The sequence below is a fragment of the Garra rufa genome, chromosome 22 (assembly GCF_049309525.1).
Source record: "Garra rufa chromosome 22, GarRuf1.0, whole genome shotgun sequence".
NCBI lineage: Eukaryota > Metazoa > Chordata > Actinopteri > Cypriniformes > Cyprinidae > Garra > Garra rufa.
Window position 1 is genome coordinate 5,780,949 of NC_133382.1, and position 26,517 is coordinate 5,807,465.

The window sequence follows — 26,517 nt, forward strand, 5'->3', positions numbered from 1 at the left end:
TTCGGGGTCGGTATCCGGCACCGCTGACCGCCCAGTGGACGGCAGCGATCCGGAATCGTCCTCCCCCGAGAAGTCTGGCTCACCCCCCGATGCAGCGATTGACATCCGGTCGTCAGGGGGAGCCCCAAAAGTAATGAGCGGTACCTCACGAGGAGGACCCGAACACTCTTCTGGGAGCTCCGGATGGAACGGACTGTCGGTGGAAGGAGGAACCCCCGGCGGATTACCCGCCGGGAAATTCCCCACCGTCACCGTCAGACCAGTCAGCCCTCTGCCAGAGGTAGAGTCCCCCCGGCGTTTGCCGGGGGGAACGGTAGATCTGGGCAGAGGAACTGGCACCCCGCCCCTTTGCAGGAAGCGGAGTCTGGTCCGCAGCTCCGTGATGGACATGCCGCCGCAATGACAGCATGACTCATCCACAAACGCCGCCTGAGCGTGCTCAATACCCAGACACGTCAGACAGCGATCGTGACCATCACCTGGCGCCAGGTAACGACCGCATCCAGAAACGCACGGGTGAAACGGCATTGTGTTTCAAACACCTCGTCTTTAAAAAGACGTTCACCCGTGATACTCTTTTAGAAACTGCTCAGTGCTGAAGCACACAGGGGAGATGGCCGCTGCGACACAGAAGGCAGGTAGTGCAATCCTTGACTGCGCGCTTTTTCCACCCACAGGAGACCACCACCGCTGACGCGCCGTACCGCCAACACCGCAGTGAAGAGTTCTTTCTGTAAGAATGGCTCGTTGCGTCTCTCATTGAGAAGATCGGCTCCGATGCGAAATGCTGTCTATGCATTGCACCTGCTGTGTATTTATGCTCACGCTGTGATCAGCGACAGCTGGATGCAATCATGCATGCCAATGTGCATTGGCTCGTTTAGTTTACACACGAAGAGGATTGGTATCTCTAAAGCGATATCCCAATTCGTCGGTCTCCGACGTGACGTCGTAGAGACCGACTGAGAGGGAACATTATATTCACATTTCAACAATTCAGTTTAATAATCCTTTAACATTTTGACATTAAGATGCTAATATTTGTTTAATTTAAAATATGCTCACACCAAGATTTCATTGCTCACAGCAAGAGTTTACTTTTCAGGGACTTCTTCACCTTTGTAGAGCAGTAAGTGCCCACTTTCATAACGCCAAAAAATTAAAAACAGTGGCATGAACCCGTCTTAAGACATTTTCAAACATTCTATTCTTAATACAACAATCCCTTTGAATGTTTCTGATTTTAACATTAAGATGCTAATATACGTTAAACTTAAAAGATGCACAAGCAAGATTCCAACATTCACAGCAAGAGTACCTTTGTAGAGCAGTGAGTGCCCATTTCAATAAACACCTTCTCAATTACCTCTAAAGTATATTTGAGTTCTTTAGGGTATTTAAAATCCAAGGCGAAGATAAGGCCAAACAGGTAAGGAACAGCAGATTGTAGGTCTGAAACACCTCCTCCAAAACAACAGCAAAGTTGGTAAAGGTAGGCAGTGTGCTAGGGGTGACATCATCCTTGGTTATACAAGAATCCCTCTGGTCTGTCTGTCTGCTGGAGATGTGTCCTAATGAAACAACAAATACATCATTATTAGCTGATCTAATTTTAAGTACCTTTTTTCTGAAAAACAATTATATGAAACAACCAAATATAATAGTTTTAGTGTGAGTGGTTTATGAAGGGTTTTTTATATTTTCATTGTAAACATTTTGCTTATCCTACATGTGGAACAACATTTTTCTTTTGTATGTTAATAAGTTTTAAATCCTATTGACCTACATTGAATGAACAAAACATATCTGCAGATGAATTAATTGAACATACTCACCAGACATTTTTAGACAGTGAAAAATGGGTACCAAATAAGAATAATTGATTAATAGATGTCATGTAGTGTTATTTATTTTACATTAACGGGTCATTCCACCCCAAAATGAAAATTTTGTCATTAATAACTTACACTGTTGTTCCAAACCCATAAAAGTTTTGTTCGTCCTCAGAAGATATTTTTCATGAAATCTGACAGCTCTCTGTCCCTTCCATAGACAGCAATGTAATTACCACGATCAACGTCCAGAACAGCGTTTGCGGTCAGGTGATACACTCCAAAATATGATGCGGAGGAGACGAATTGTTGAATTAATTTGTTATTTTTGTTTTCTTTGCATACAAAAAGTATTCTCACAGCTTCGTAAAATTACAGCTAAACTCCTGATGTCACATGGATTATTTGACCGATCTCCTTGCTACGTTTCTGGACATTGACAGGAAGCACAGAGAGCCGTCAGATTCAATAAAAAATATCTTAATTTGTGTTCGAGGAAGAACAAAGCTTTTTCAGACTTGGAACGACATGGGGGTAAGTGATTAATGACAACATTTTTATTTTGGGGTGGATTAACCCTTTACTACAGTTTAGAGGTTACACATGATTGTCATTAACATGTTACCTGTTGATTAAGCTTGTTAAGATCTTCCATCTCCTTTCCCCTGTCTTGCGTTGTACGACCCCAGAAGTTGTGATGTATGTTGGTGTAACAACAATCTGAAGGTGGGAGGTCCACGTTGGTAATGCGTTTGAACCTATTTGATGAAAGAAAAAACAGGTTTTAGCTATGTAAAATTGTTCAACAGACAAAAATATCACTAAAAAGTAACCTTAATTATAAAAACTATATCACAGCTAAATACTTCCTGTTAAGACTATTACACTTACCTCATTAGAAAAAGACAGGGCAGGCCATTGTTCCAGCACCTCAGACAACATTGTCCACTTTATCATGCTTTTTCTGTGATGTAATAAACAACAATAAACAAATAAAGTCTATATCACAAATCACACATTATTTCTGATAATTGTGGTAAATAAAACCAAGATAGCCAACAATGGTTAATGATCACACTAATGTTTTACAAACATTTTAACAATATAATAATTATAATAAAATGAATAAAGCTACTTACTTTAAACAATGAAGTTTGTCATTATCTTGTGCTCGAACATTATTTCCGATAACTGTGGTAAATAAAATCAAAATTGTACACCATGAAGTTAGATTTGCAAAATATAAAACCGGGATTATGACATATTTTCTTCTTGATGAGAATGTTCATGCAAACTTGCTTTAAAATAATAAGCTTGCCCAGTGACACTACATTACTTAATAATGACTTTCAAAACCAGGTCAAAACACACAATTGTACATTTTACTGGCATTAAAAACTCTAACAGTAACCGTTACACATATTTGTATCATGTAAACAATGCTTAATGATGACACTGATGTTTTACAAATTTTTTTACAATGTAATAAATATAATAAAACAATAAAGATACTTACTTTAAAAGATGAAGTTTGAAAGGTTGATGAGGTTTGTCCTGAACTTGTGCTCGCAACATTATTTCTGATAACTGTGGTGAATAAAGCCAGGATTGCAAAACATTAGATAGATTTGCGTGATATCAAACCGGGATTACGACATATTTTCTCTTTGATGAGAACGTTCGTGAAAACTTGCTTTAAAATAATAAGCGTGGCCAGTGACACTACATTACTTATGACTTTCAAAACCAGGTCAAAACACACAAGTGTACATTTTACTGGCATTAAAAACTCGAACAGTACATATATTTGCATGTCACGAACATTGCTTAATGATGACACTGATGTTTTACAAACACTTTAACAACATAGTAAATATAATAAAACGAGCAAAGATACTTACTTTAAACGATGAAGTTTGTCGTGATCTTGTGCTCGCACATTATTTACGATAACTGGTAAATAAAGCCAGGATTGCAAAACATGAAGTTAGATTTGCATGATATAAAACCGGGATTATAATATATTTTCTCTTTGATGAAAACGTCCATGCAAACTTGTTTTAAAAAAATCAGCTTGGCCAGTGAAACTACATTACTTATGACTTTCAAAACAGACAATTGTACATTTTACTGGCATTAAAAATTCTAACAGTAGATATATTTGCATGTCGCGAACAATGTTTAATGCTGACATGTTTTAAAACAACATAGTAAATATAATAAAACGAATAAAGATACTTCAAACGATGAAGTTTGAAAGGTTGATGAAGTTTGTCGTGATCTCCTACTGCACTTTGACTGACGATCAAAATGGCGCTATCATTCAAATTGAGCTCCAACGTCTGCAGCACGCATGCTCCACCCACCAAACCAACTTTTGTGCTTGTAAACTTGCATATGCATATCCAGTCAACAGTTCAATTTAAGTTGGTCAGACAATTTTTGAACCAACTTACTTCCACTTATTGAGTCAACTTTTTTGAGTTTTATTGTCCAGTTAACTAATAGATTTAAGTCATTCGAACTTTTTGGAAGTTGGATTTTTTACAGTGTACTAGTACTCATTTTTAGCTACTACTATCTATTCCATTAGGTACTAGTACTTATTCATTAGCTAATATTGTTTGTTCTCTAACTACTAGCCTAGCTACTATTATATTACCTAATAGATACTAGTGCTTATTAAATACTAGTGACAACTAGTAACTATTTTACACAAACACACACACACACACACACACACACACACACACATGGATGCATTATAACAAAAGACTGAACATAGTAAACAATGTTTCAATTTCACACGTGTGTGGGTGTATAAGTAAAAAAACAAATCAATTGTAATTAGTAAGACAGTAAGACAAGAATTGTTTCTAGTAACCCTTACAAAAGATACCTGTGTCTAATGAATAACTACAACAGGTAGTGTCATCTACTAAAGATATATTAGTGACAATTTTAATTCGAACTAGTCAGAACTGAATAGTTAATACCTTAATGACAGATGTCCATAGAAGTGAATGGGCCAAAATTGCAATGGTTTACTAGTAACAACAGAAAAGCTGCTAATCACTATTGCAGTAAGTACTAGTATCTAATACCTACAAACTATAGTATTTAATGAATAAGTGCTAGTACCTAAAGAATAAGCACTAGTTAGCCAAAAAAATAGGTACTAGTGCATTATGAAATAGATACTAGTAGCAAAAAAAAAAAGTACCAGAAGAATGAAAATAGATACTATGTTTTAGAGATTAAATGTTAAATTGGCTTGCCATACGGTTTGATTCGACTGGTTGCTATTATTCACTATGGAGTTTTCAAAACATTTCTCAGAGTCAGGAGAAAAGTCAGAGGCCTTTTTTTCTATGCCAAAAAAAAAATCTTCAAAATAATTGTTGTTTACAAGAGTTGGCTTTGCATTTCTGAATTACCTACATTTATGTTACAATTATTGCTGTTGTTTTAGATTTTAAGATATACAAAACAGTACTTTTGATGCTGAAAGTGACCTGTCATTTATTTTTAGTCACAGTAATGGTTAAAAAGAGAGAGAGAGAGAGAGAGAGAGAGAGAGAGAGAGAGAGAGAGAGAGAGAGAGAGAGAGAGAGAGAGAGAGATTAAGGAAAAAGAGGGTCTGTGGGTAGAATCTTGTTTCCTCTGTGGTAGTTCCTCTTTAGTCACATGCATATCTCTATTTCCATGAGATTTTGTCAGATTTTCTCAGTCCCACCTAAGATTCTTCACTCAAACTTGCGACTCAACAATCAGTGTCTTTTGTCCATCCTCCACCTCTAGTTTACCTTGATGCAAAAAATGGACTGGAATTTCCGGTTGCCTTTGTGTTTGTTTTATGGTAAGTTCAAATTTATGTGTAATTAAATATGTAGCATATGCTATACTTAAATGACCTAATGCCATAAAGATAGTAATCAGAAACAAAAATGATTTTCTTTACTTGTATACTTGCTGTAAGATTGTGAATTCTGTGATATTTTGCTTAATGAATTTTAATAGCCTGACCATGTTAAATAAGCATTATTACAAGCAAAATTCAATGTGCAGGTATTTTGTCTGATCTGTTGGATATGCATTTCTGTCAAGTCCACTGTAATGTATTTGATATACAAATTTATAAGCCCTTATTGCACAAAAAAAAGAGAACACAATCTACTACATGCCCTCTGTCGTCTGTTGATAGTTCATCCTTTTTTTTAGCAAGTAAAAGGTCTTTAATCATAATTTTGCTGTGAAATCTTTATTAATTTCATAAAGTAAACATGCACTGAAACAACTGAAACAACAGATTTACTTGATTATCCATAAAGTACATCATTTAGATCAATCACATTGAAATGTGAGTATCAAATATGCTCATCAGGCTTTTAAGAATGTTTATTTGTTCATCTTTATTTTATTTTTTTAACTACAGAGCTTTGATCATAAAAATAAGCATTTAAAGGGGTCATATGATGTTGTTGAAAAGAACATTAATTTGTGTATTTGGTGTAATGCAATGTGTTACGCCGTTTAAGGTTTAAAAAAAAACATTATTTTCCACATACTGTATATTATTGTTGCTCTTTGCTGCCTTGCCTTTCTGAAACACAGCGATTTTTACAAGGCTCATTGTTCTGAAAAGTACATGTGCTCTGATTAGCCAGCTATCCTGTGCTTTGTTATTGGCTGAATACTTCAAGCGTGTGAGTGAAATGTTACGCCCCTTACCATATTGGGGTGCTGCACGACGAGACAAAAACAATAAAACCCATTATAAATTAGGCATTTGTTGCATCCAGTGAGGACATAATTACTGATTATAATGACTTATACTGCCTTTCTACACTGCAGCGTAAACATAAAACCATGTTTGCATTTGTGATTATAGAAAGGACTACTCTACACTGCTGAAAACTCGTGTTTAAATAGTCAGTAGCAAATTCTTTAAAGGGTCTCTATTGTGCAAAATCCGCTTTTACCTGTTGTTTGAACATAAACATGCAGTTTTTAAATTAATTTTTTTTTTTTATGAAGGAAAAAAAAAATCCAAATCCAAAAGGCCCCCCGCATTAAAAAAAAAAACTGTGGTTTATCACACCTGAGTTAAGTTTCTCTAGCCACACCCAGGCCTGATTACTGCCACACCTGTTCACAATCAAGAAATCTCTTAAACCTGCCTGACAAAGTGAAGTAAATTTCTAAAGCTCTGGGACTCTAGCAAACCACAGTGAAAGTCATTATCCACAAATGGGGAAAAGTGGAAGCTTGTTTGAACCACAGTGAGAGCCATTATCCACAAATGGTGAAAATATGGAACAGTGGTGAACCTTCACGGAAGTGGCCGGCCGACCAAAATTACCCCAAGAGTGCAGTGACGAATAAGCCAATTGGCTGACGACACAACTCTGCTTTTGAAAAACAAAGATCAGGTTCCTTTAGCTTTAGACAAAATTATTTTTTTTTTCCTCTGCTTCTGGTCTATGTCTTAGTGTTCATAAATGTGAGCACTTATCTATAAAAGATTCTTCTGACGTTAAAATTTGTGACATCCCAGTTAAATCTGAAGTAGGGGAGAGCGGGGCACAACCTAACACTTTTTGAATTTTGGCGCTCTTTTTTTCTCTGCATAGTGTTGCTATGGCAACTAGTAAATACCGTAAATTTGGTTATGCTAGCATGTGTGGAAATATTTGAACCACGTGTGTTACAATTAACCCCGCGTTAGGTTGTGCCCGCTCACCCCTAAAATATCTAGGTATAATTATAAGTAAAGATCAGAAAAAGAGATCAAAGCTTAACTTTGAACCTCTTATACTTTCTATACGACAAAAATTTAATTCTTGGTTACAGCATGATCTGTCAATAACAGGTAGAGTGTTGCTTTCTAAGGCAGATGGGTTATCTCAGGTTATTTATCCTGCAATGGCACTGGATGTTTCTCTGAAAATTTGTAGAACACTGGACAAAATTGTAGTTGACTTTGTTTGGAATTTCTGAATCTCATTGAATTAAAAAAGCGTTATGCTAGCTGATCGATTTTCCACTCTTAATAATTCATTTAAAGATAAATGGATAAAGACATTTTTAAACAACCCTACATCATATATTTAATTTAGCTGGTGGTTTACATTTTTTTGCTGCGTAGTAAATTTGACATTACTAAAATACCTTTAACTTTATCTAATTTCCATAAACAGGCTTTAATTAGTTGGTCACTTATATGTAATTATAAATCTTTCTCCTCATAATTATTTTATTTGGGACAATAAAAATATTAGATATAAAAACATATAATGACGTGCTGCGTTAACTTAAGACTTTTATCGGGCGATAAAAAAATATCGCCGTTAATCTATTGTCAAAGTTGGGTTGGGAGCTGGGTCTATACTATGCAAGCTATGATGACTTTCATTGTGGTAGAGGCGAGGTGTGTAGCACTGACTGGGGACCATTGTACATATGTCAACAACGATAACTACCTCGACGTTACTGTACACCTCATCGATGGCAGCTGCGAACTTCTCCTTCGGTAGGCCAGTGTTTCCAGTTACACGAAGACATGTCATTTCTGTCTCTACATGGTCGCGCGTTTACAATGGCTGCTCCGTGAAAACACAGACAGGATCACGGACTCCATTCATAAAAAAACGAATCTACTATAGCGCGAAATGCCACGTAAATTCATCGATTTTTGGATTCATAAATCAAAAGTTGGCCTGTCATTTAATTCAAATCGCGATATGGACTAGTGTCTGTGAAAACTGAAATGCAAAAAGACCGTTTTAATATGAATCCTGCATGTTCCGTTTGCCTCTGTATGTATGAATGGTGGAGACCGTTTTTACTACACGCATACTGAAGCATGCGTGGTGCTCCCGGTAATTTTTGACATTTACATCTCACATGAACAGATGAACTCAATCTCCATAGCTACTGTGAGTGTCACTTTTACCGTTTCATTTGAGAAAACTAGCATCATATCATACTGTACACACACAAACTTCACGGCAAGTCGGCAACCTGTCAAAATAAAAGTACGGTGTAACATGTAACAGAACATTAGTCCTGTATTATCTTTGTACAGTATAATGAAGGTGTTATATATTCCTATTTAAATAATTGACAAAATAACATATATGATAAAAATAAATATAGTTTTTGGAATAACATATTTGATGAAATAGATTGGGAAGAGTTTTGGCTTCGTCGACAAAAAATCCTATTATCTAAAAAGGTTGTTGCAGTCTCTATTAAAATTATCCATGATTGCTATCCGATATATTACAAAATTGCTAAATTTAATAATAGTATTTCCTCTAATTACTCTTTTTGTCATCAGTCTGAAGAAAAAATCAATTATTTATTTTGGGAATGTGTATACTGTAAAGTGTTTTGGGTTGATTTTTCTAATTTTGTTAGAAAATACTTAGATCCAAACTTCTGTATAACCCCCCAAAATGTATTGTTTGGTTTCTCTTTGAATTTCGTGTAATGTAAATTTTCAAAGAAAGCTCCTTACTTTTTTATTTTCCGGAAAGATTTTGATATGTATGTGACCTCTTTAAGAAATTCTAATACTTCTATTGAATGTAAGACTCTTTCATGGTGTAAATCCTATAAACTATTATAATATGCTTTGGATTAATGTATGTAACCCTCATTGTCTATTTGTTAGTATTTTGTTTGTTGTAATTGTTGTTTATTGCATAAAAAAAAAGAGTGCAGCGACGACTCATCCAAGAGGTCACAAAAGACCCCACAACAACATCTAAAGAACTGCAGGCCTCTCTTGTCTCAGTAAAGTCAGTGTTCATGACTCCACCATAAGAAAGAGACTGGGCAAAAATGGCCTGCATGGCAGAGTTTCAAGATGAAAACCAATACACAAATACTGTGTGGACTGACGAGACAAAAGTTAAACTTTTTGGAAGGTGTGTGTCCCATTACATCTGGCATAAAATAACACAGCATTTCAGAAAAAGAACATCATAACAACAGTAAAATCTGGTGGTGGTAGTGTGATGGTCTGGGGCTGTTTTGCTGCTTCTGGACCTGGAAGACTTGCTGTGATAAATGGAACCATGAATTCTGCTGTCTACCAAAAAATCCTGTCCGGCCATCTGTTCGTGACCTCAAACTGAAGCAAACTTGTGTTCTGCAGCAGGACAACGATCCGAACCTCACCAGCAAATCCACCTCTGTATGGCAAAAAAAATGAAGACTTTGGAGTGGCCTAGTCAATGTTCTGACCTGAATCCTATTGAGATGCTGTGGCATGACCTTAAAAAGGTGATTCATGCTCGAAAACCCTCCAATGTGGCTGAATTACAACAATTCTGCCAAGATGAGTGGGCCAAAACTCCTGCACAGCGCTGTAACAGACTCATTGCAAGTTATCGCAAACGCTTGATTGCAGTTGTTGCTGCTAAGGGTGGTCCAAACAGTTATTAAGTTTAGGGGGCAAACACTTTTTTCACACAGGGCCATGTGGGTTTGGATATTGTTTTCCCTTCATAATAAAGAAAACTTCATTCAAAAAACTGCATGTTGTGTTATCTTCTGTTATCTTTGATTAATATTTAAATTTGTTTGATGATCTGAAACAATAAAGGGGTCCTATTATGCTCCTTTACAAAGTGTTTAATTTGTTTTTGAGGTTTACTTGAACATGCTCACATGCTTAGTTGTTCGAAAAACGCATTATTTTTCACATAATTTACATTATTACAATAGCTTTCTCCCCAGGCTGGCACAAACGGCTCGATTAGTTCCGGGTCCCGCCTTCCGAAAAGTCAAAAGTATTGTGATTGGTCAGAAGTCCCACTGCGTGGCGATTGGCAAACAGGTAGACCGTGTTCCGCTCTGCTGCGCCCCAAAGCAGCAAACTAGATAAAAGTGATTGTTACGTTTTAAATATGGATATATATATATATATATATATATATATATATATATATATTTATTTATTTTTGTATTTTTTTTTTTTTTACACAAACACATCTGATCGCTAAAGGAGGCTTTTACCGACCGCCCCGGAGCCATGTGAGGCATTTTTTTTTATTATGGATCGACTTATTTTCAGTCTATGCTGTTCTATGAGTACCAGAATTTATTTAATATAACTCCGATTGCATTCGTCTGAAAGAAGAAAGTCATATACACCTAGGATGCATAAAGGGTGAGTAAATATTACGCTATTGTTGGTCCTATCGTCAGCATACGAGATCGCGGATACGTGATATTATCATTATTGTGCTAATATATTTAATTATTTGCATGCCTGAAACCATAAGGCTAGTGAAGCTATCTACACTGTATGATACAGTAAATAAATCTCTTACCACATACTGCGCATGTCTACGGCGCGGCGTAGACATGTGCTAGTTCGTGTTTACATCAGCCTCGGATCTGCGTGTGTTTGGACCCTTTGTACAACACACGTGAATGGCGCTGCTTCAGCACGGCTACCGGAGCAGTTTGCGAACCTTTAGTTAAAGCTGTGCTTAAACGAGCCGACCTACGGCTCGCTGTAGCATCCTGTAGCAGGCTGTCCATATTACATTGGTAAAGTTAGGCGAATCCCCCACCCGCCAACGAATTGAATTTCAGTAGGCGGGATACCGCGTTGTAACATCATTGCATCTGGAAAACAAACGCTGTAGTCCAAACGAGTCGTTCGCTGTAGTTCTTTAAAAGGGATTTTTTTAAAAAACTAAATATCTCCCTTTGGAGTGGACTTTGAGATTTGTAACTTTGTATTTGTTTTTTATGCCCAAACATACACACCACACACTGGCTAAAGTTCAAAAAGTGCACCCCTTTAAAGTGTGACAAACATGCAAATAAAATCAGAAAGAGGGCCAACACTTTTTCACACCACTGTACATGATAATCAAAACCAAACAGATGTTTTATGGCAGAGATCTGAGATACAAGCTAAAATAGCACAGCCATGTTATGGAAAAGAGCGCGGGGAGTAACAGCCCACTTGCATTTAAAGAGGCAAGGACTAAAACAGCCTGTTTCTGCTTCTACTCAAAATAGGCATTTTCAAAAAGAAATTATAAATGATATGTGGGGTATTTTGAGCTGAAATTCCACAAACACATTCTGGGGACACCTGACATCTTGTAAAAAGATGAAAATGTTTTAATATGAAAATGTACTTACAGGCTGTGAGTCAGAAGCACCAATGTGTCCTTGCAAAGTTGTAATTACCCCACTATATAGTAGTATTGTAGGCTACTCCCAGGTTCAGGAAACAGTCCTCCATAAAATGCACTGCACACTTTTGCATTGTACTGAGTCTTAACCTTTATAAAGAAATTTTCTTTGGGTTTGAGACTTTAATCTTTGCAACTTTACAGATCTTATATGCACAAACAGCTCTTAACACTCCAAAGACAAAGGAAAAAAAGAAATTTATCAATTTACACTTTTAAATATAATTACTATTTATTTATAGATATACCTCCGGTTTCACAGATAAGGTTTACGCCTAATCTCAGACTAAAATGCATGTCTGAGCTGGTTTAACTGAAAGAAACTTGACACTTGGCACTGACATATCTTATCAGTGCAATTATTTAATTTCATCATGCACATCAGTAATGTTTTTTATTAGAGCATGTTTATAAAGAATACTAAAAATGTCCTGATTATGGCCTAATGGCCTAATTCTGGCTTTTGAAACGAGCCCATAGAGTGACAACTGATATTTATATGCAGTTTATGTATGTAGTCATTGATTTACATTATAAGCAGAATTTCCTCTTACTTTTCAGCTCAATATCTGCAACAAATTGTTACAGAGGAAGGTACCTAGTTTCATAATGCATTTAAAGATTTGTAATTTTCCTTTCTTTTACTTGTTAGTATGTCATTCATTAATGGCTTTCAACATTGATCCGGTGACCTGGAAGACTTTCACAAACAATGCAAACACTGGCTTTGGCTATAAAGTGATACAGAAAGGCGCAAGGTGAGCTCACTCAACATTACCACAGATCACTCAAAACAAACATTAAGAGCTACACAATATTTAAATCCAAGACTGATGTGGATATTAAAGCCACTAATTAAAAGCTGTAATGTGTGTAACAAATGAATGAATTACTCAAGCAAAATCCTGATGACAAACTCAGATAGTGTATAACAGAAGACCTTCATCTGAACTTCTAAGCTAAACTTTCTACATCTGGGTTGTGCAAATTTGCTTCTGTTTTTCGTTTTAGGCACCGCAAAGCAAATACATCTTTACTTTACAACTAATCTACTCTAGCTAATGCTATCCGTAGATCAAGCTAGACATTTATTATGTCAATTACTAAATCAAGACAAAGCAGAGACAGTGGATACCGTTCTGGTCCAGTTATAAAATGTATTTAAACTTTATTAGTTTAACCAGAATGAAAATATTTTAAATCCCACCTTTGCCAGTAGCTTTCATTTCCCTTTTTTGTGAGTTCCAGTCATTTAAGATATTTTGCAACACTAACCAAAACCATGCTGATGTCCATACTTTTTTGTCTTTTATTTTTGCCCAGCATATGCAACCAAGAATGCCACAGATTCCTCTTTTTTTATTTTTTCTCATGTTCTTTCTGTCTTCTTCCATAGTCTGCTTGTGAGTGATCCTTTAATAGAACAAAGTCAAACTCAAAGAGGACAAATTTATGACTGTTCTGTCACCAGAGGAAACTGCAGGCCAATGGCCATTACTGGTAATTATTTTTATTTATTTAATTTTTTTGTATGATGCTTTCAAGTATGTCAAATAGGATAATAGTTTTATTATTTGTGATATTAAATTTGTCCTTTTTTTTATCCACCAAAGTCCCGGATGAGGCTGTCAACATGTCACTTGGACTTTCAATGTCTCTAGATCCTCAGTCTTCAAGAGCAGTGGTAAGTTTCATACAACCCCAATTTTAGAAAATTGGGACATTTTGTAAAATGTAAAAACCTCAAGAATTTGTGATTTGTAATCATTCTCTTAAAATTCGGCTTCATTCACAAACCAGATGCACATCTCTTCTGATGTGGATTTATTTTGAAGGCTGTGGTTATTTGCATTAAGTGCAAATAGCAATAGATGCTATTTACTGTAAGTGCGAATAGCCATAAATTATTTACAGTATGAATAAAAAAGTATTATTTTCTTTGCAATAAGTTATAGTAATTAGATGGTATTAAGGCAGATTTTATTTGACAGATTCCATAGAAAATCGCATAGTGTATGATGGTCACAGATTCTGATTTTTTAGCTTCAGACTATGATTCCAAATCACTTCCTCAGCCAGTTATTATGGAAGCTCGTGTCCACCACTGAATAAAATAAGAAAGTAATTGTGACATTTTAGCTCATTTTTAGACACATGTAAATGTCACTGACTTGCCAGCAGATCTGTCACCTATTGAAAATGCATGACCAGTCAAGAAAAGGAGAATCAGACAGCAATGACTATAGACTGATGAGCAGCTGAAGTCTTGCATCAAGCGAGATTGGAGAAAATTTTAAATTAAGTAATTTAAAGGAAAGCTGATGTGACACAGTGGCAAACATGTCTCTGTCCAAACTAGTTTTTTTTAAGTGTGTTGCATTTATCAAAATTTGTTCATATTTACAAAAATTAAGGCCAGTGATGTGACAGTTCTGCCGTGGTGAGGAGCCAGAAGGAACTTGCAGGAGACCGGAGTAATGATGATATGGTAGATTTATTTAGACAATGAACAGAAAACCAGGAAGCCGACAAAACACTATGTAACATTAACATCGGACAAGGGGAGTGTGGAACTAAGGACTATAAATACACTGAGACAGGGGAGTGGCAACCTAACAGGATAATAAGGGGAAGTACAAATATGGGCATGGGGGAAACCAAAACTGCTAAACCAAAAGGGGGAAAAACACTAGGAAAACAGAACACAACAGACCACAAAACTGACAAGTGAAATCATTGAAAATCTTTTCTTTGTACTGTTGTCAATTAAATAAAGATAAAAAAGAATGAATAAATCTCACATTCTTGATTTTTTATGGCACTTTGCATATAGTCCCAACTTTTTATAATTAGGGTTGTATGCTAAATAATCCCTGTAAATTTGAGAACATTAAATATTAGTGCTGTTTTTATACAAATTATTTTACTAAAAAAAATTTTACTGCAAAAACATGAAAGAAAAATGGTAGATTCAGTGCATGTAAAAAAGTAAGGACAACAGCTTTATTTTGGTTATAACGACACCAATTTTACACTAGTATGTAGATTAGAGATTGTCATGTTGAAAATAACATTTTAATTTCTCTCAGGTTTGTGGTCCAACCATACCCAAGAACTGTGGCGTGACCACTTACAACGGCATGTGCTTTAAAATCAGTGCAGACAATGTTGTGAGCAGATCTGTGCCAAAGACTCTGAGAGGTATTTGTATGGGGTTGTGACAAATCAATCTTCATACTGTATATGACACGATTATCAATGCCGAGCTTCAGATTGATGAAAACATGACGCAATTCTTTTTTTTTCTCCAATCTCAGAATGCCCAACATCCCAAATTGATATTGCTTTTTTATTGGATGGATCTGGAAGTGTAGATTATGCAGATTTTAATAAGATGAAGGCTTTTGTTATAGAAATGATCAAAAGTTTTATAGACCATGACACACAGGTAAGATGATCAGTGCATTTATGTTCTAGATTATATATATGATTTAACACCAATTTTCATAGCACCAGAAACTAAATATATCTGTCTGTCTTACAGTTTGCCATTGCACAGTTTTCTACAAATTGTGAAATTCATTACAAGTTTCAACAAGTCAAAAATACCAAGGCGTGGGAAGACGCAGTGACTCGGATACGTCAACAGAAAGGATGGACTAACACTGCAACAGCTATAGAACAACTTGTGTAAAGACATGCTTGCTGATATTTCATTCAAATTATATTTAACCATACAAAAATCTGACAGAAAATCTGATGAGACTGATGAGCACAGAACAAAATTGCAACCTAACTTTAAAACACTTAAAAAAAAGAAAAACTAAGACAATGAATACTATAAACTTAATAATAAATGTATCATATACAGTTGCATCATTAAACTATTTATTATTTAAATATTCTGTACTATTTCCTAACAGGAAAGAGCTATTTGTAAGTAAAGGAGGTGCAAGACCATCAGCCAGCAAAATTCTGGTTGTTATCACAGATGGTGAATCAACTGATAAGTTCTTGACTGAAGCTGTTCAACAAGCTCAAGCCAAAGATATTACGCGATATGCGATTGGGGTAAGACAATATGTAGCCCTTTCTTATATGTTTGTCTTGGAAAAGATTTGACGTTTTCAAATTGATTTTGTTTACTGTGTAAATTAAATGTTTACATAAAATAGAAATTCTGTCATATTTTACTCATTACAAACCTGTATGACTCACTTTCTTCTGAAGAAAAATTTTATCTATTTTTTTGCTCCATACAATAAAATTCTTTGGGAACCAAAGTTGTTTTGGACTCAACTGACCTTCATTTAATGGCCAAAAACATATGAAACATTCTTTATGGAGTGTTATCTCCACTTTGATTTTTTCTTAGGTTGGCAATGCTTTTAATGTTGACAAAGCAACAAGGGAGCTGGCGATTATTGCATCTTTACCCACCAATAAGCATGTGTTCAAAGTAACTGACTTTGACGCACTGGCCAGTATTGGTGAACAACTCAAAGAGAACATTATTGCCATTGAAGGTATGTTTTTTTTTTTAGAGAAAATAGAGTTGATTTGAAATAATAATAATCAACTTCTAGTTAACTGTGTCGTTGCTTCTTGTATTTGCAAGGAACCCAGACCACTGGCGATTCATCTCGAATGGAGTTTGCACAAGATGGGTTTAGTGCAGCATTAACATCAAATGTAATTATACTACATTACACCAAACTTAAAAAGACATTGTATGAAAATTAAAAATATGAAATACATACAGTGGGTACAGTAAGGGCAAAAATTATGTGATTCCCTGCTGATTTTGTTCATTTGCCCACAGACAAAGAAATAATGAGTCTATAATTTTAATGGTAGATTTGTTTGAAGAGTGAGAGACATAAAAACAATCCAGAAAAACACATATCAAAAAGTTATAAATTGATTTGCATTTTAAGGAGTGAAATAAGTATTTGACCCCTTCGCAAAACATGACTCAGTATTTGGTGGCAAAACCCTTGTTGGCAATCACAGAGGTCAGACGTTTCTTGGAGAGATTTTTCCCACTCCTCTTTGCAGATTCTCTCCAAGTCATTAAGGTTTCAAAGCTAACATTTGGCAACTCGAATCTTCAGTTCCATCCGCAGATTTTCTCTGTGATTAAGGTCTGGAGACTGGCTAGACCACTGCAGGACCTCAATGTGCTTCTTCTTGAGCCACTCCTTTATTGTCTTGGCCGTGTTTTTTTGGGTCATTGTCATGCTGGAATACCCATCCACAACCCATTTTCAATGCCCTGGCTAAGGGAAGGAGGTTCTCACCCAAGATTTGAAGGTACATGGCCCTGTCCATCATCCCTTTGATGTGGTGCATTTGTCCTGTCCCCTTAGCAGAAAAACATCCCCAAAGCATGTTTTTACCTCCATGTTTGACAGTGGGCATGGTGTTCTTAGAGTCATATAAGCAGCATTCCTTCCTTCTCCAAACATGGCGAGTTGAGTAGATGCCAAAGAGCTTGATTTTAAACAACACTTCTCAGGAGGAACCCAGTTCTCCTCTGAATCATTCAGATGTTCATTGGCAAACTTCAGACGGACCTGTACATGTGCTTCCTTGAGCAGGGGGACCTTGCAGGTGCTACAGGATTTCAGTCCTTCACGGTGTAGTGTGTTACAAATTGTTTTCCTGGTGACAATGGTCCCAGCTACCTTGAGATCATTGACAAGATCCTCCTGTGTAGTTCTGGGCTGATTCCAGTCTTGTGTAGTTCTATAATCTTATCCCTGACATCCTGACAGCTCTTTGGTCTTGGCCATGGTGGAGAGTTTGGAATCTGATTGATTGATTGCTTCTGTGGACAGGTGTCTTTTATACAGGTAACAAACTGAGATTAGGAGCACTCCCTTTAAGAGAGTGCTCCTAATCTCAGCTCATTACCTGTATAAAAGACACCTGAGAGCCAGAAATCTTGCTGATTGATAGGAGATCAAATACTTATTTCGCTCATTAAAATGCAAATCAATTTATAACTTTTTTGAAATTTATTTTTCTGGATTTTTTTTTTTTTTTTGTTATTCTGTCTGGATAGAACAAAAACTGTAAATAAATGAGTAAAATCAAATTGAAAATTTGAAAAAAAAAAATAATAATAATAAAATTCTTTTAGAAATAAATACAAAAGTAACATTATTTTCACAGTGTGCTACATAAACTATGAGCTGTTGAATTGCTGTCTTTACTGTTCTGTTTAATTCAATCATTTGCATGTTGTTTATGATTTCCCCCACTATAGCATAGTATTACAGGTGCATCTCAATAAATTAGAATGTCGTGGAAAAGTTCATTTATTTCAGTAATTCAACTCAAATTGTGAAACTCGTGTATTAAATAAATTCAATTCACACAGACTGAAGTAGTTTAAGTCTTTGGTTCTTTTAATTGTGATGAGATTCTCTATGGGGTTCAGGTCTGGTGAGTTTGCTGGCCAGTCAAGCACACCAACACCATGGTCATTTAACCAACTTTTGGTGCTTTTGGCAGTGTGGGGAGGTGCCAAATCCTGCTAAAAATGAAATCAACATCTTTAAAAAGCTGGTCAGCAGACGAAAGCATGAAGTGTTCTAAAATTTCTTGGTAAATGGGTGCAGTGACTTGGGTTTTCAAAAAACACAGTGGCTCAACACCAGCAGATGAGATTGCACCTCAAATTATCACAGATTGTGGAAACTTAACACTGGACTTCAAGCAACTTGGGCTTTGAGCTTCTCCACCCTTCCTCCAGACTCTAGGACCTTGGTTTCCAAATTAAATACAAAACTTGTTCTCATCTGAAAAGAGGACTTTGGACCACTGTGCAACAGTCCATTTCTTGTTCTCCTTAGCCCATATATGACGCCTCTGACGTTGTCTGTGGTTCAGGAGTGGCTGAGGAGGAATTAGAGGAATTAGACAACTGTAGCCAAATTCCTTGACAAGTCTGTGTGAGGTGGCTCTTGGTGCCTTGACTCCAGCCTCAGTCCATTCCTTGTATAGTTGACCCAAATTCTTAAATCGATTTTGCTTGATTAGCCTTTCAAGGCTGCAGTTCTCTTACTTGGTTGTGCATCTTTTTCTTGCACACTTTTTCCTTCCACTCAACTTTCTGTTAACATGCTTGAATACTGCACTCTGTGATCAGCCAGCTTCTTTGGCAATGAATGTTTGTGGCTTACCCTCCTTGTGACCCTCCTTGTTTTCTGGATAACTGTCAGATCAGCAGTCTTCCCCATGATTGTGTAGCCTAGTGAACCAAACTGAGAGACCATTTTGAAGGCTCAGAAAACCTTTGCAGGTGTTTTGAGTTGATTAGCTGATTGGCATGTTACCATATTCTAATTTGTTGAGATAGTGAATTAGTGGGTTTTTGTTAAATGTGAGCCAAATCATCACAATTAAAAGAACCAAAGACTACTTCAGTCTGTGTGCATTGATTTTATTTAATACACAAGTTTCACAATTTGAGTTGAACTACTGAAATAAATTAACTTTTCCACAACATTCTAATTTATTGAGATGCACCTGTATATAGCATAGTATTTGTCAGTATTTTACTTACTTAAAAAAACAATTTAGGCTTACGTCTTATTGTGACAATTTTGGGGTGCTAGTTTGAAAGAGAGTGGGAGAAAGAAAACATGTTTTCCATAGATAATAAAACATATTTTCATAGGACAAAAACATGAAAATAGTTTGTAATTTTGATCCTCTTGTTTACTACGTTAATTTGATCGGGCAGCATTTTGGGCTTTTGGTTCTTTTGCTATTGTAGGTAACCACTATGCTTTTTAGCATTGTTAGCACCACTTTTAACCCCACACTGGTGCCAAAATTGTGCAGTGTGAATCAATTTAATGTTACGGCTAGACGCCCTTTTAAAAGGCCTAAATAAAACTTGTATGCTTGTAATGCAAGCAGCTTATCATAAATCATATAATATTATGCACTCAGACAGATATAATAATGACTTCAGTGGGAGCTTTCCAGTGGAAAGGTGGATATCAGATGTACAAACAAAATGATCAGTTAAATGTATTTCAAGCTGGAAGTGAACATGACAGTTATTTAGGTAAGATCTCTACTGACAGTGTTAATCAAAATAAATCAGTCAAATGCATCAGCATATTTTTAAAGTTTACTTTATTTACAGGTTATTCCTTAGCAATAGCGACAATGTTCGGAACAAAGTATGCAGTCATGGGAGCACCAAGACACAAGCATAAGGGACAAGTAACTGTTTCAAGAATTGATAGTGTTCCAAGAAAATTACAGGAACTGGACCCCCCTAAGGTTATATTTGTGTAAAATATTAGCACATCGCACATACAAGTGAAAGTAAGCTCAAAATAGACTGACTTTCCTTTCCCTTTATCAGCCTCAGATTGGCTCATATTTTGGAGCTGAGGTTTGTGTGGTGGATTTGAACAGTGACTCCAGAACATACCTCCTGTTGGTTTCAGCACCAACATTCATGGAGCCTGATTGGGAAGGCAAAGTATTTGTCTACACCTTCAACCGCAGGGTAAGTGATGGGGATTAAATGCTTTAGATTATTTTGTATTTTGAATTTAAGTTTAGATATTTGATTTGCTTGTTTGTTTACTTCTTTCTCTGGTCTATCTTCATAGTCGTACTTCGATTTTTCGGGTACGGTGCTGGTGGGAATGGCAGGTCAAAGAGGTCGGTTTGGCTCGTCTTTAGCCAGTCCAGCAGATCTGAATGGCGATGGATACATGGATGTGCTGATTGGAGCTCCTTTAGAAGAAGACGGACAGGGCAGCATCTACATTTTTAATGGAGGAGCTTATCAAATAAATCCCACATATTCACAGGTGCAATGATTGAGGGAAAAAGAGTTAATAATAAAAAGACAAATTAACAGTTGAACCCACTGTTTTGGTACTTTTTTTTACAAATAGGATAGAAAATGTTCTGTTACTTACTTTTTAAGCTTTAGAGACACATATCGTATGTTTCTGTTGTTGTTGTTGTTGTTGTTGTTGTTGTTGTTGTTGTTGTTGTTGTTGTTGTCGTGAGAACTGTTAGATATTTAAACTTTTTATATTCGAAAAAAGCTATTTGAAATTAAGCATGTTCCTATTTTTTTTTTAACTGATTGTAGATTTGACTACATTAATCAAGCACAATCATTAGGTTAAGCTTAAATATATAATATAAATAATTTCTCACTAATTACAGAGCAACATTCCAAGTGTTAATTGTCCAAACACACCAACAAAAAATATCCTCTTGAACACTGTTTGTGTCTTATAACTGACCCTCCATCCTGAAAACCTCTTTGTCTCATTCTCCCTCTTTCCTTCACTGTATGTGATGACAGAGGATTGCTGGGTCATCTGTGCGTCCAGGTTTGCGGTCCTTTGGGATTTCGTTGAGTCAGTTCTCTCTAGACCAGAGTTCAGACAGACTTCCTGATATTGCTGTTGGGTCCATGGGAACAGTTCTGCTTCTCAGGTGAGTTTTGTTTTATAAAGAACTCTAAATATATAGGAAAATACAGATTCAGTCATGATCATTCATATGTGTTATATGGGAATCATTCAGGTCCAGACCCATCATGCAATTGAAAACCAAAGTAACTTACAACCCCTCCAAGATACCAACCAGTGAAACAGACCAGTCACTGAAAAACACCATGAGAGTGTGCTTCACCATGAGTCCATACAAACACAGGATATCAGGTTTATTCAAAATTAGAAATTTTCTTTGATCTTGTAAAGTGTGTTAAGCTTTCAGTGTGCAGATATTTTCATCTGTGCTAATATAAACTGCAGGGACCTGTCTGAAAAAAAGACTTATGTTGAGGTAACTAGTGGCACAGACTTAAGCTTTAAACACAAGTTTTATTCACTCTAAGAGAGAATGCATCTAATTAGACAAAATTATCAGAGTCAGCAACATATTGTTTGGGTCAGTATTTTTAATTTAATTTAATTAATTAATTAATTCATTCATTCATTTATTTATTTATTTATTAGTTAATTAATTAATTAATTAATTTATTTATTATATTTATTTTATTATATTTGGAAATAAAAAAATACATGAAATGACAAAGTGCACTTTACATTATTTTTAAATAGTAATAATATGTCACAATATTACTGTTTTCACTGTACAGTATTTGTGATCAAATACAGTAATAATTGATAACATGGTACTGTATATATATAATACACATGCTCAAAATATTATGTCTGACTTAAACAGGTCTACATTTTTAAAAAAAATGTAACAATGTGAAAACATTTAAAAACAAATGAAATGTCCTCTGTGTATTATTTTGACTGATTTTTTTTAAGACTGTTCTGTGTTTATTTTCTAGGCTTAACAGCAAATATTAATTACACCATCATTTTGGATGCCAAGCGACAGAAATATCGCGCATATTTCTCACCCAAAAAACGCTTCCACAACTATGTGTTGTACATTGGATCTTATCAAGAAATTTGCAATAGCCATCCTTTCTTTGTAGACGTAAGTCTAAAGCATTTTCTCATACCTTTAAATATCAGACTCTGTTATGGCTGTTTGAAATATCAGTTATGAATGGAATTAATGTGCATCATTGTGCTCGTATCCCATCAGGGTTTCTCAGAAGATGCTATGAACCCGTTGTCCAATCAGTTAACGTTCACTTTTGAGGGTCTACCATCTGCCACATTGCAAAACATAAAGCCAATCCTGCAGCTGGGGGTGAAGACCACGACAGACCACAGTGTAAGATAAGGCAAACCAATTTCACAGCAACGTCACATGTATCTTTCTAATGTAAAAGGATAGTTCACCACTAGTTACTCTATGTCAACTATATGAATTTCTATCTTTGTTTTTGTTTTTTGTTTTCTGAACACAAAAGTAGGTATTTTGAAAAAATGTCTGTTTGTATGCTTGCCCTTAAAATGACTTTTTTTTCACCTTGCATATCTAAATATTTTAATATCTTAATTCCACAGCTGGACTTTGAGATAAATTGTGGACATGATGAAATTTGTGTTGATGACCTCAGGATGGATTTCAATTTCTCTGGGTGAGCAAATATTTATATTTAGTTTTTCTGTATTATATTAAAGAACAACACAAATAAATTAGCAAATAATAACATTAGTTGTGCTTCATATGTACAAAACCAAAGACAATATTCTAGGGTAAGAAGCAACATAACAGTGTGCTCTATACACAAACAACACCAGACTATGAACTAAGGGAACTTAAGGTCTTTAATACAAAGGGGAACTAACTCAATACAAAACAGGAGTGCTCTAAGTTTGCACTTACATCATGGTTTAGTCAGTTGTCCAGATACACGGCCATATTGGAGAAACTCAGATGTAAACAACAGCATGGATTGCACAGTTAATGTACTACTGATACTAATGTACTATGTTGTTCTGCTAATTTATGCTGTCTAAACCACTGGAAAAAAATGCGTAGAATTTGCTAAATCATCTCAGTAAGCAGAAAAATATTTTTGACAAACTAAAGTAAAGTAGTAAAGATACGTACAAGCAGTATTAATTAAGATATTAGCCTAATATTTCACCTACTTGACTGGAAATGATAAGAACAAACATGAATGTTGTCGAGACCACAAATGAATTTTGTTCCTGAAACTGTTTTTGCACTCTTCTTATTGATTATAACTTTTGGCAGTTTACTTCAAACCTTTTTCAAATGTTCATTTCTGCCAATATGGCGTGAATCAACATTGTGAAAGGTCCCGAGTGATTTTTTTTTTCTCTTTTGTTTCTGTGATCCAGATCTACAAATATAGAGGTGGGCATCATGCAGGAGATCAATGTGACAGTGTTTGTAGAGAACAGAGGAGAAAACTCATACAACACACTCTTCACCCTCAGCTACCCCTTTGGACTTTCCTACAGCAGAATCATATCTAAACAGGTAAAACGTATATGATTTATATGGAATGACAATTATTGTTACTGAATGAATGTTTATGCATAATCTGTTTGAGCAGGGCAGAGTGGAATGTGTATCTCTTGACAGTGAGCAAAAAGGTTCATTTGGAGAGACCACCTGCCAAATCAGCAAACCCATCCTCAAAGGAAACTCTCAGGTGAGGTCACTTTTAAAACTTTCCTGTGCAATTTTTCTTTATTAACACTCCTCATTTTTTCTGCGTCCACTTCTAGGCTGTGTTTCATATTACATACAGCATCAATAAAGAAAGCACCTTCGATCAAAATGTCACATTTACTGCTAGAATCAACAGGTATGACCCATTTAATAAATATCACCTTCATCTGCATCTTTCAGCCATGAACTACTAACCAAAACTCTTCATCACCTACAGTGGGAATGACCGACACTCTCAAACCAGTGAATTATCCAAAGTGAAAATCATTGGTGTCAAATATGCCATCAATATTGCCTTAATAAGGTTAGTGCCCTGGTCCTCTATAACAGACCTTCTCAACTGGATTTGACAATGGATGTTATGTTTCCACTTGATGTTTCAAGTTAAATATGGGATTCTAAAGCAAAACCAAATGAAATGTTTAATTTAGTCAAGGTTATATTTTGTTTTACATGAAATGTAAAAAAAAAAAAATGTTATTACAGTATTACATTTTATATAAATGAAATAAAACATATTAAAACAGTATTAGACTGTAGCTAAAAAGCTAAATGGCCAAGCAAAAAATTCTTCAAACTGATAAATCTCATTAGACAACTAGTGGAATTGCTCTCAGTTCTGTAATCTTCATAATATGCTTGGTGGTTCATTGCATAGTTCCTTGAGGAAAGTGTTTTCAGAAACATAAAAAAAGACAAAATCCTAAGGATTACAAACTTTTGACCAGTTGTGTGTGTATGTGGTGTGTGTGTGTGTGTATTAAATAACTGTCTGAGACATTTCCCTTTTTTTAATAAGACATGAAGACTCAACCCTTTACATTAATTTTACTGCACAGAAAAATGACACTGAAAAACCAGTCAAACAGATATTAAAGGTACTGAAATTAAATTCACACACTTTCATGAACACAAAATTGAATAAAATAATTAACTTATAAAAATGGTCTCTTTCAGGTTGAAAATGACTTTAGAGAACTAAGTTTCAAAGTTTTCATCAGAGTACCAGTGATGTTGGGAGATAAATCTATCTGGACTAATAAAACCATACAGGTAAGCATGAATGTGTTAGAAGAAGGCCATATTGATTCACATTCATCAAAATAAATACAGTAGTGTATGTGCTTTTAGATTCCAGGCTGTGTGAAACAGAGGGATATGCGGTCTGCGGTAACTGATTTTGTCGAAGTAATTAAAAGGGATCGTGTGGTGGTGAGTGATTTAGTTTAATTTCCTGATCTAACATAAACAAGTCCAAAAAATATAATACTTTCTCTTTTTTTGCACATTGACCCCATTACTCTGTCTCTCTGGATGTGTGTCAGAACTGCTCTGTGGCGGCGTGTGCCGAGTTCAGCTGTGACGACACCCTCATAAAGAATGAAAGGAAATTTTATAATATAACTGGCAACGTGAGCTCTGAATGGATTGAGCAGGTTTATGACTTTTAAAGCAAATTCATTTCACAAAACAGACCATATTTTCATAGTTTTGTCATCATTTCATAATTTCTTAATGTCATGGTCTGTCTCTCTTAGACTGGACTCAGAGCTGCTGTTTTTCAGCTGGTCAGTTCAGCATCTCTGGATTATGACAAGAGCACATATGTTTTCTTTTCCTCTCAACAAACTGCACCATCTGTTCAGGTAATGCATTTTTTTACAAATTGCCCAGAAATGTTATAAAGTTTAATAAAATTTGAAAAAGAATACAACCGATATCAAAAAATGTATGATTACAATATGCACTGTAAATTTTCATTTGCTAGACCTTAGATTTTCCAATCCATGTATACCTATACAACCACAATGTAACCCATAATGATATTATATTTATATGGGAACGTGGATTGTCAAAGGTAATATTGTATTAATGTACAGTATGTGTGTATGTAGATAAATACTCAAGTGGAGGTGTATGAGGAGGTGAATCTGACTAAAGAGATCGCTGGAGGTGTAATAGGAGGACTGCTGCTACTGGCTCTCATCACAGCGGCCCTCTATAAGGTGTGTTTACTGGATGTTCAGTTTACAATGGTCTACATTGAGTTTCTGTTTCCAGTGTTGTAATGCATATGCTTTTTTTCTTTTAGGCTGGTTTCTTTAAAAGCCAGTATAAACAGCTGCTGGAGAACGCAGAAGAAAGCCCTGAAGAGGGGCCAATCACAAAATAGACAAATAAATAAAAACAACCAACCCCTTTAGATCAGCCCCAATAGTGATGTATTAAAGAATCAAATGTGGCTTTACTTGCAAGAGGAATAGCTTTCCAGAACCAGCTTTATTAATAAGTTATACTGCTTGTATTAAAAGCATAAGCTTTCCATT

At 35.7% G+C, this 26,517-nt stretch overlaps 1 protein-coding gene across 1 annotated transcript; it reads left to right on the top strand.

Annotated features, from left to right (window-relative positions):
- The first annotated feature begins 5,571 nt into the window (after positions 1-5,571).
- Positions 5,572-26,517, top strand: LOC141298162 (integrin alpha-M-like). The gene is made up of 30 exons (XM_073828675.1): positions 5,572-5,691; positions 12,711-12,816; positions 13,455-13,558; positions 13,672-13,742; positions 15,148-15,259; positions 15,376-15,506; positions 15,603-15,748; positions 15,982-16,129; positions 16,434-16,584; positions 16,677-16,750; positions 20,024-20,141; positions 20,223-20,362; positions 20,448-20,594; positions 20,701-20,904; positions 21,414-21,547; positions 21,638-21,774; positions 22,419-22,570; positions 22,682-22,813; positions 23,050-23,123; positions 23,854-23,995; positions 24,072-24,170; positions 24,247-24,326; positions 24,408-24,494; positions 24,990-25,068; positions 25,148-25,243; positions 25,322-25,402; positions 25,516-25,626; positions 25,729-25,836; positions 26,086-26,196; positions 26,283-26,517. The coding sequence occupies exons 1-30, from the start codon at positions 5,643-5,645 to the stop codon at positions 26,361-26,363; spliced, it is 3,405 nt and encodes a 1,134-aa protein (XP_073684776.1). The 5' UTR covers positions 5,572-5,642; the 3' UTR covers positions 26,364-26,517.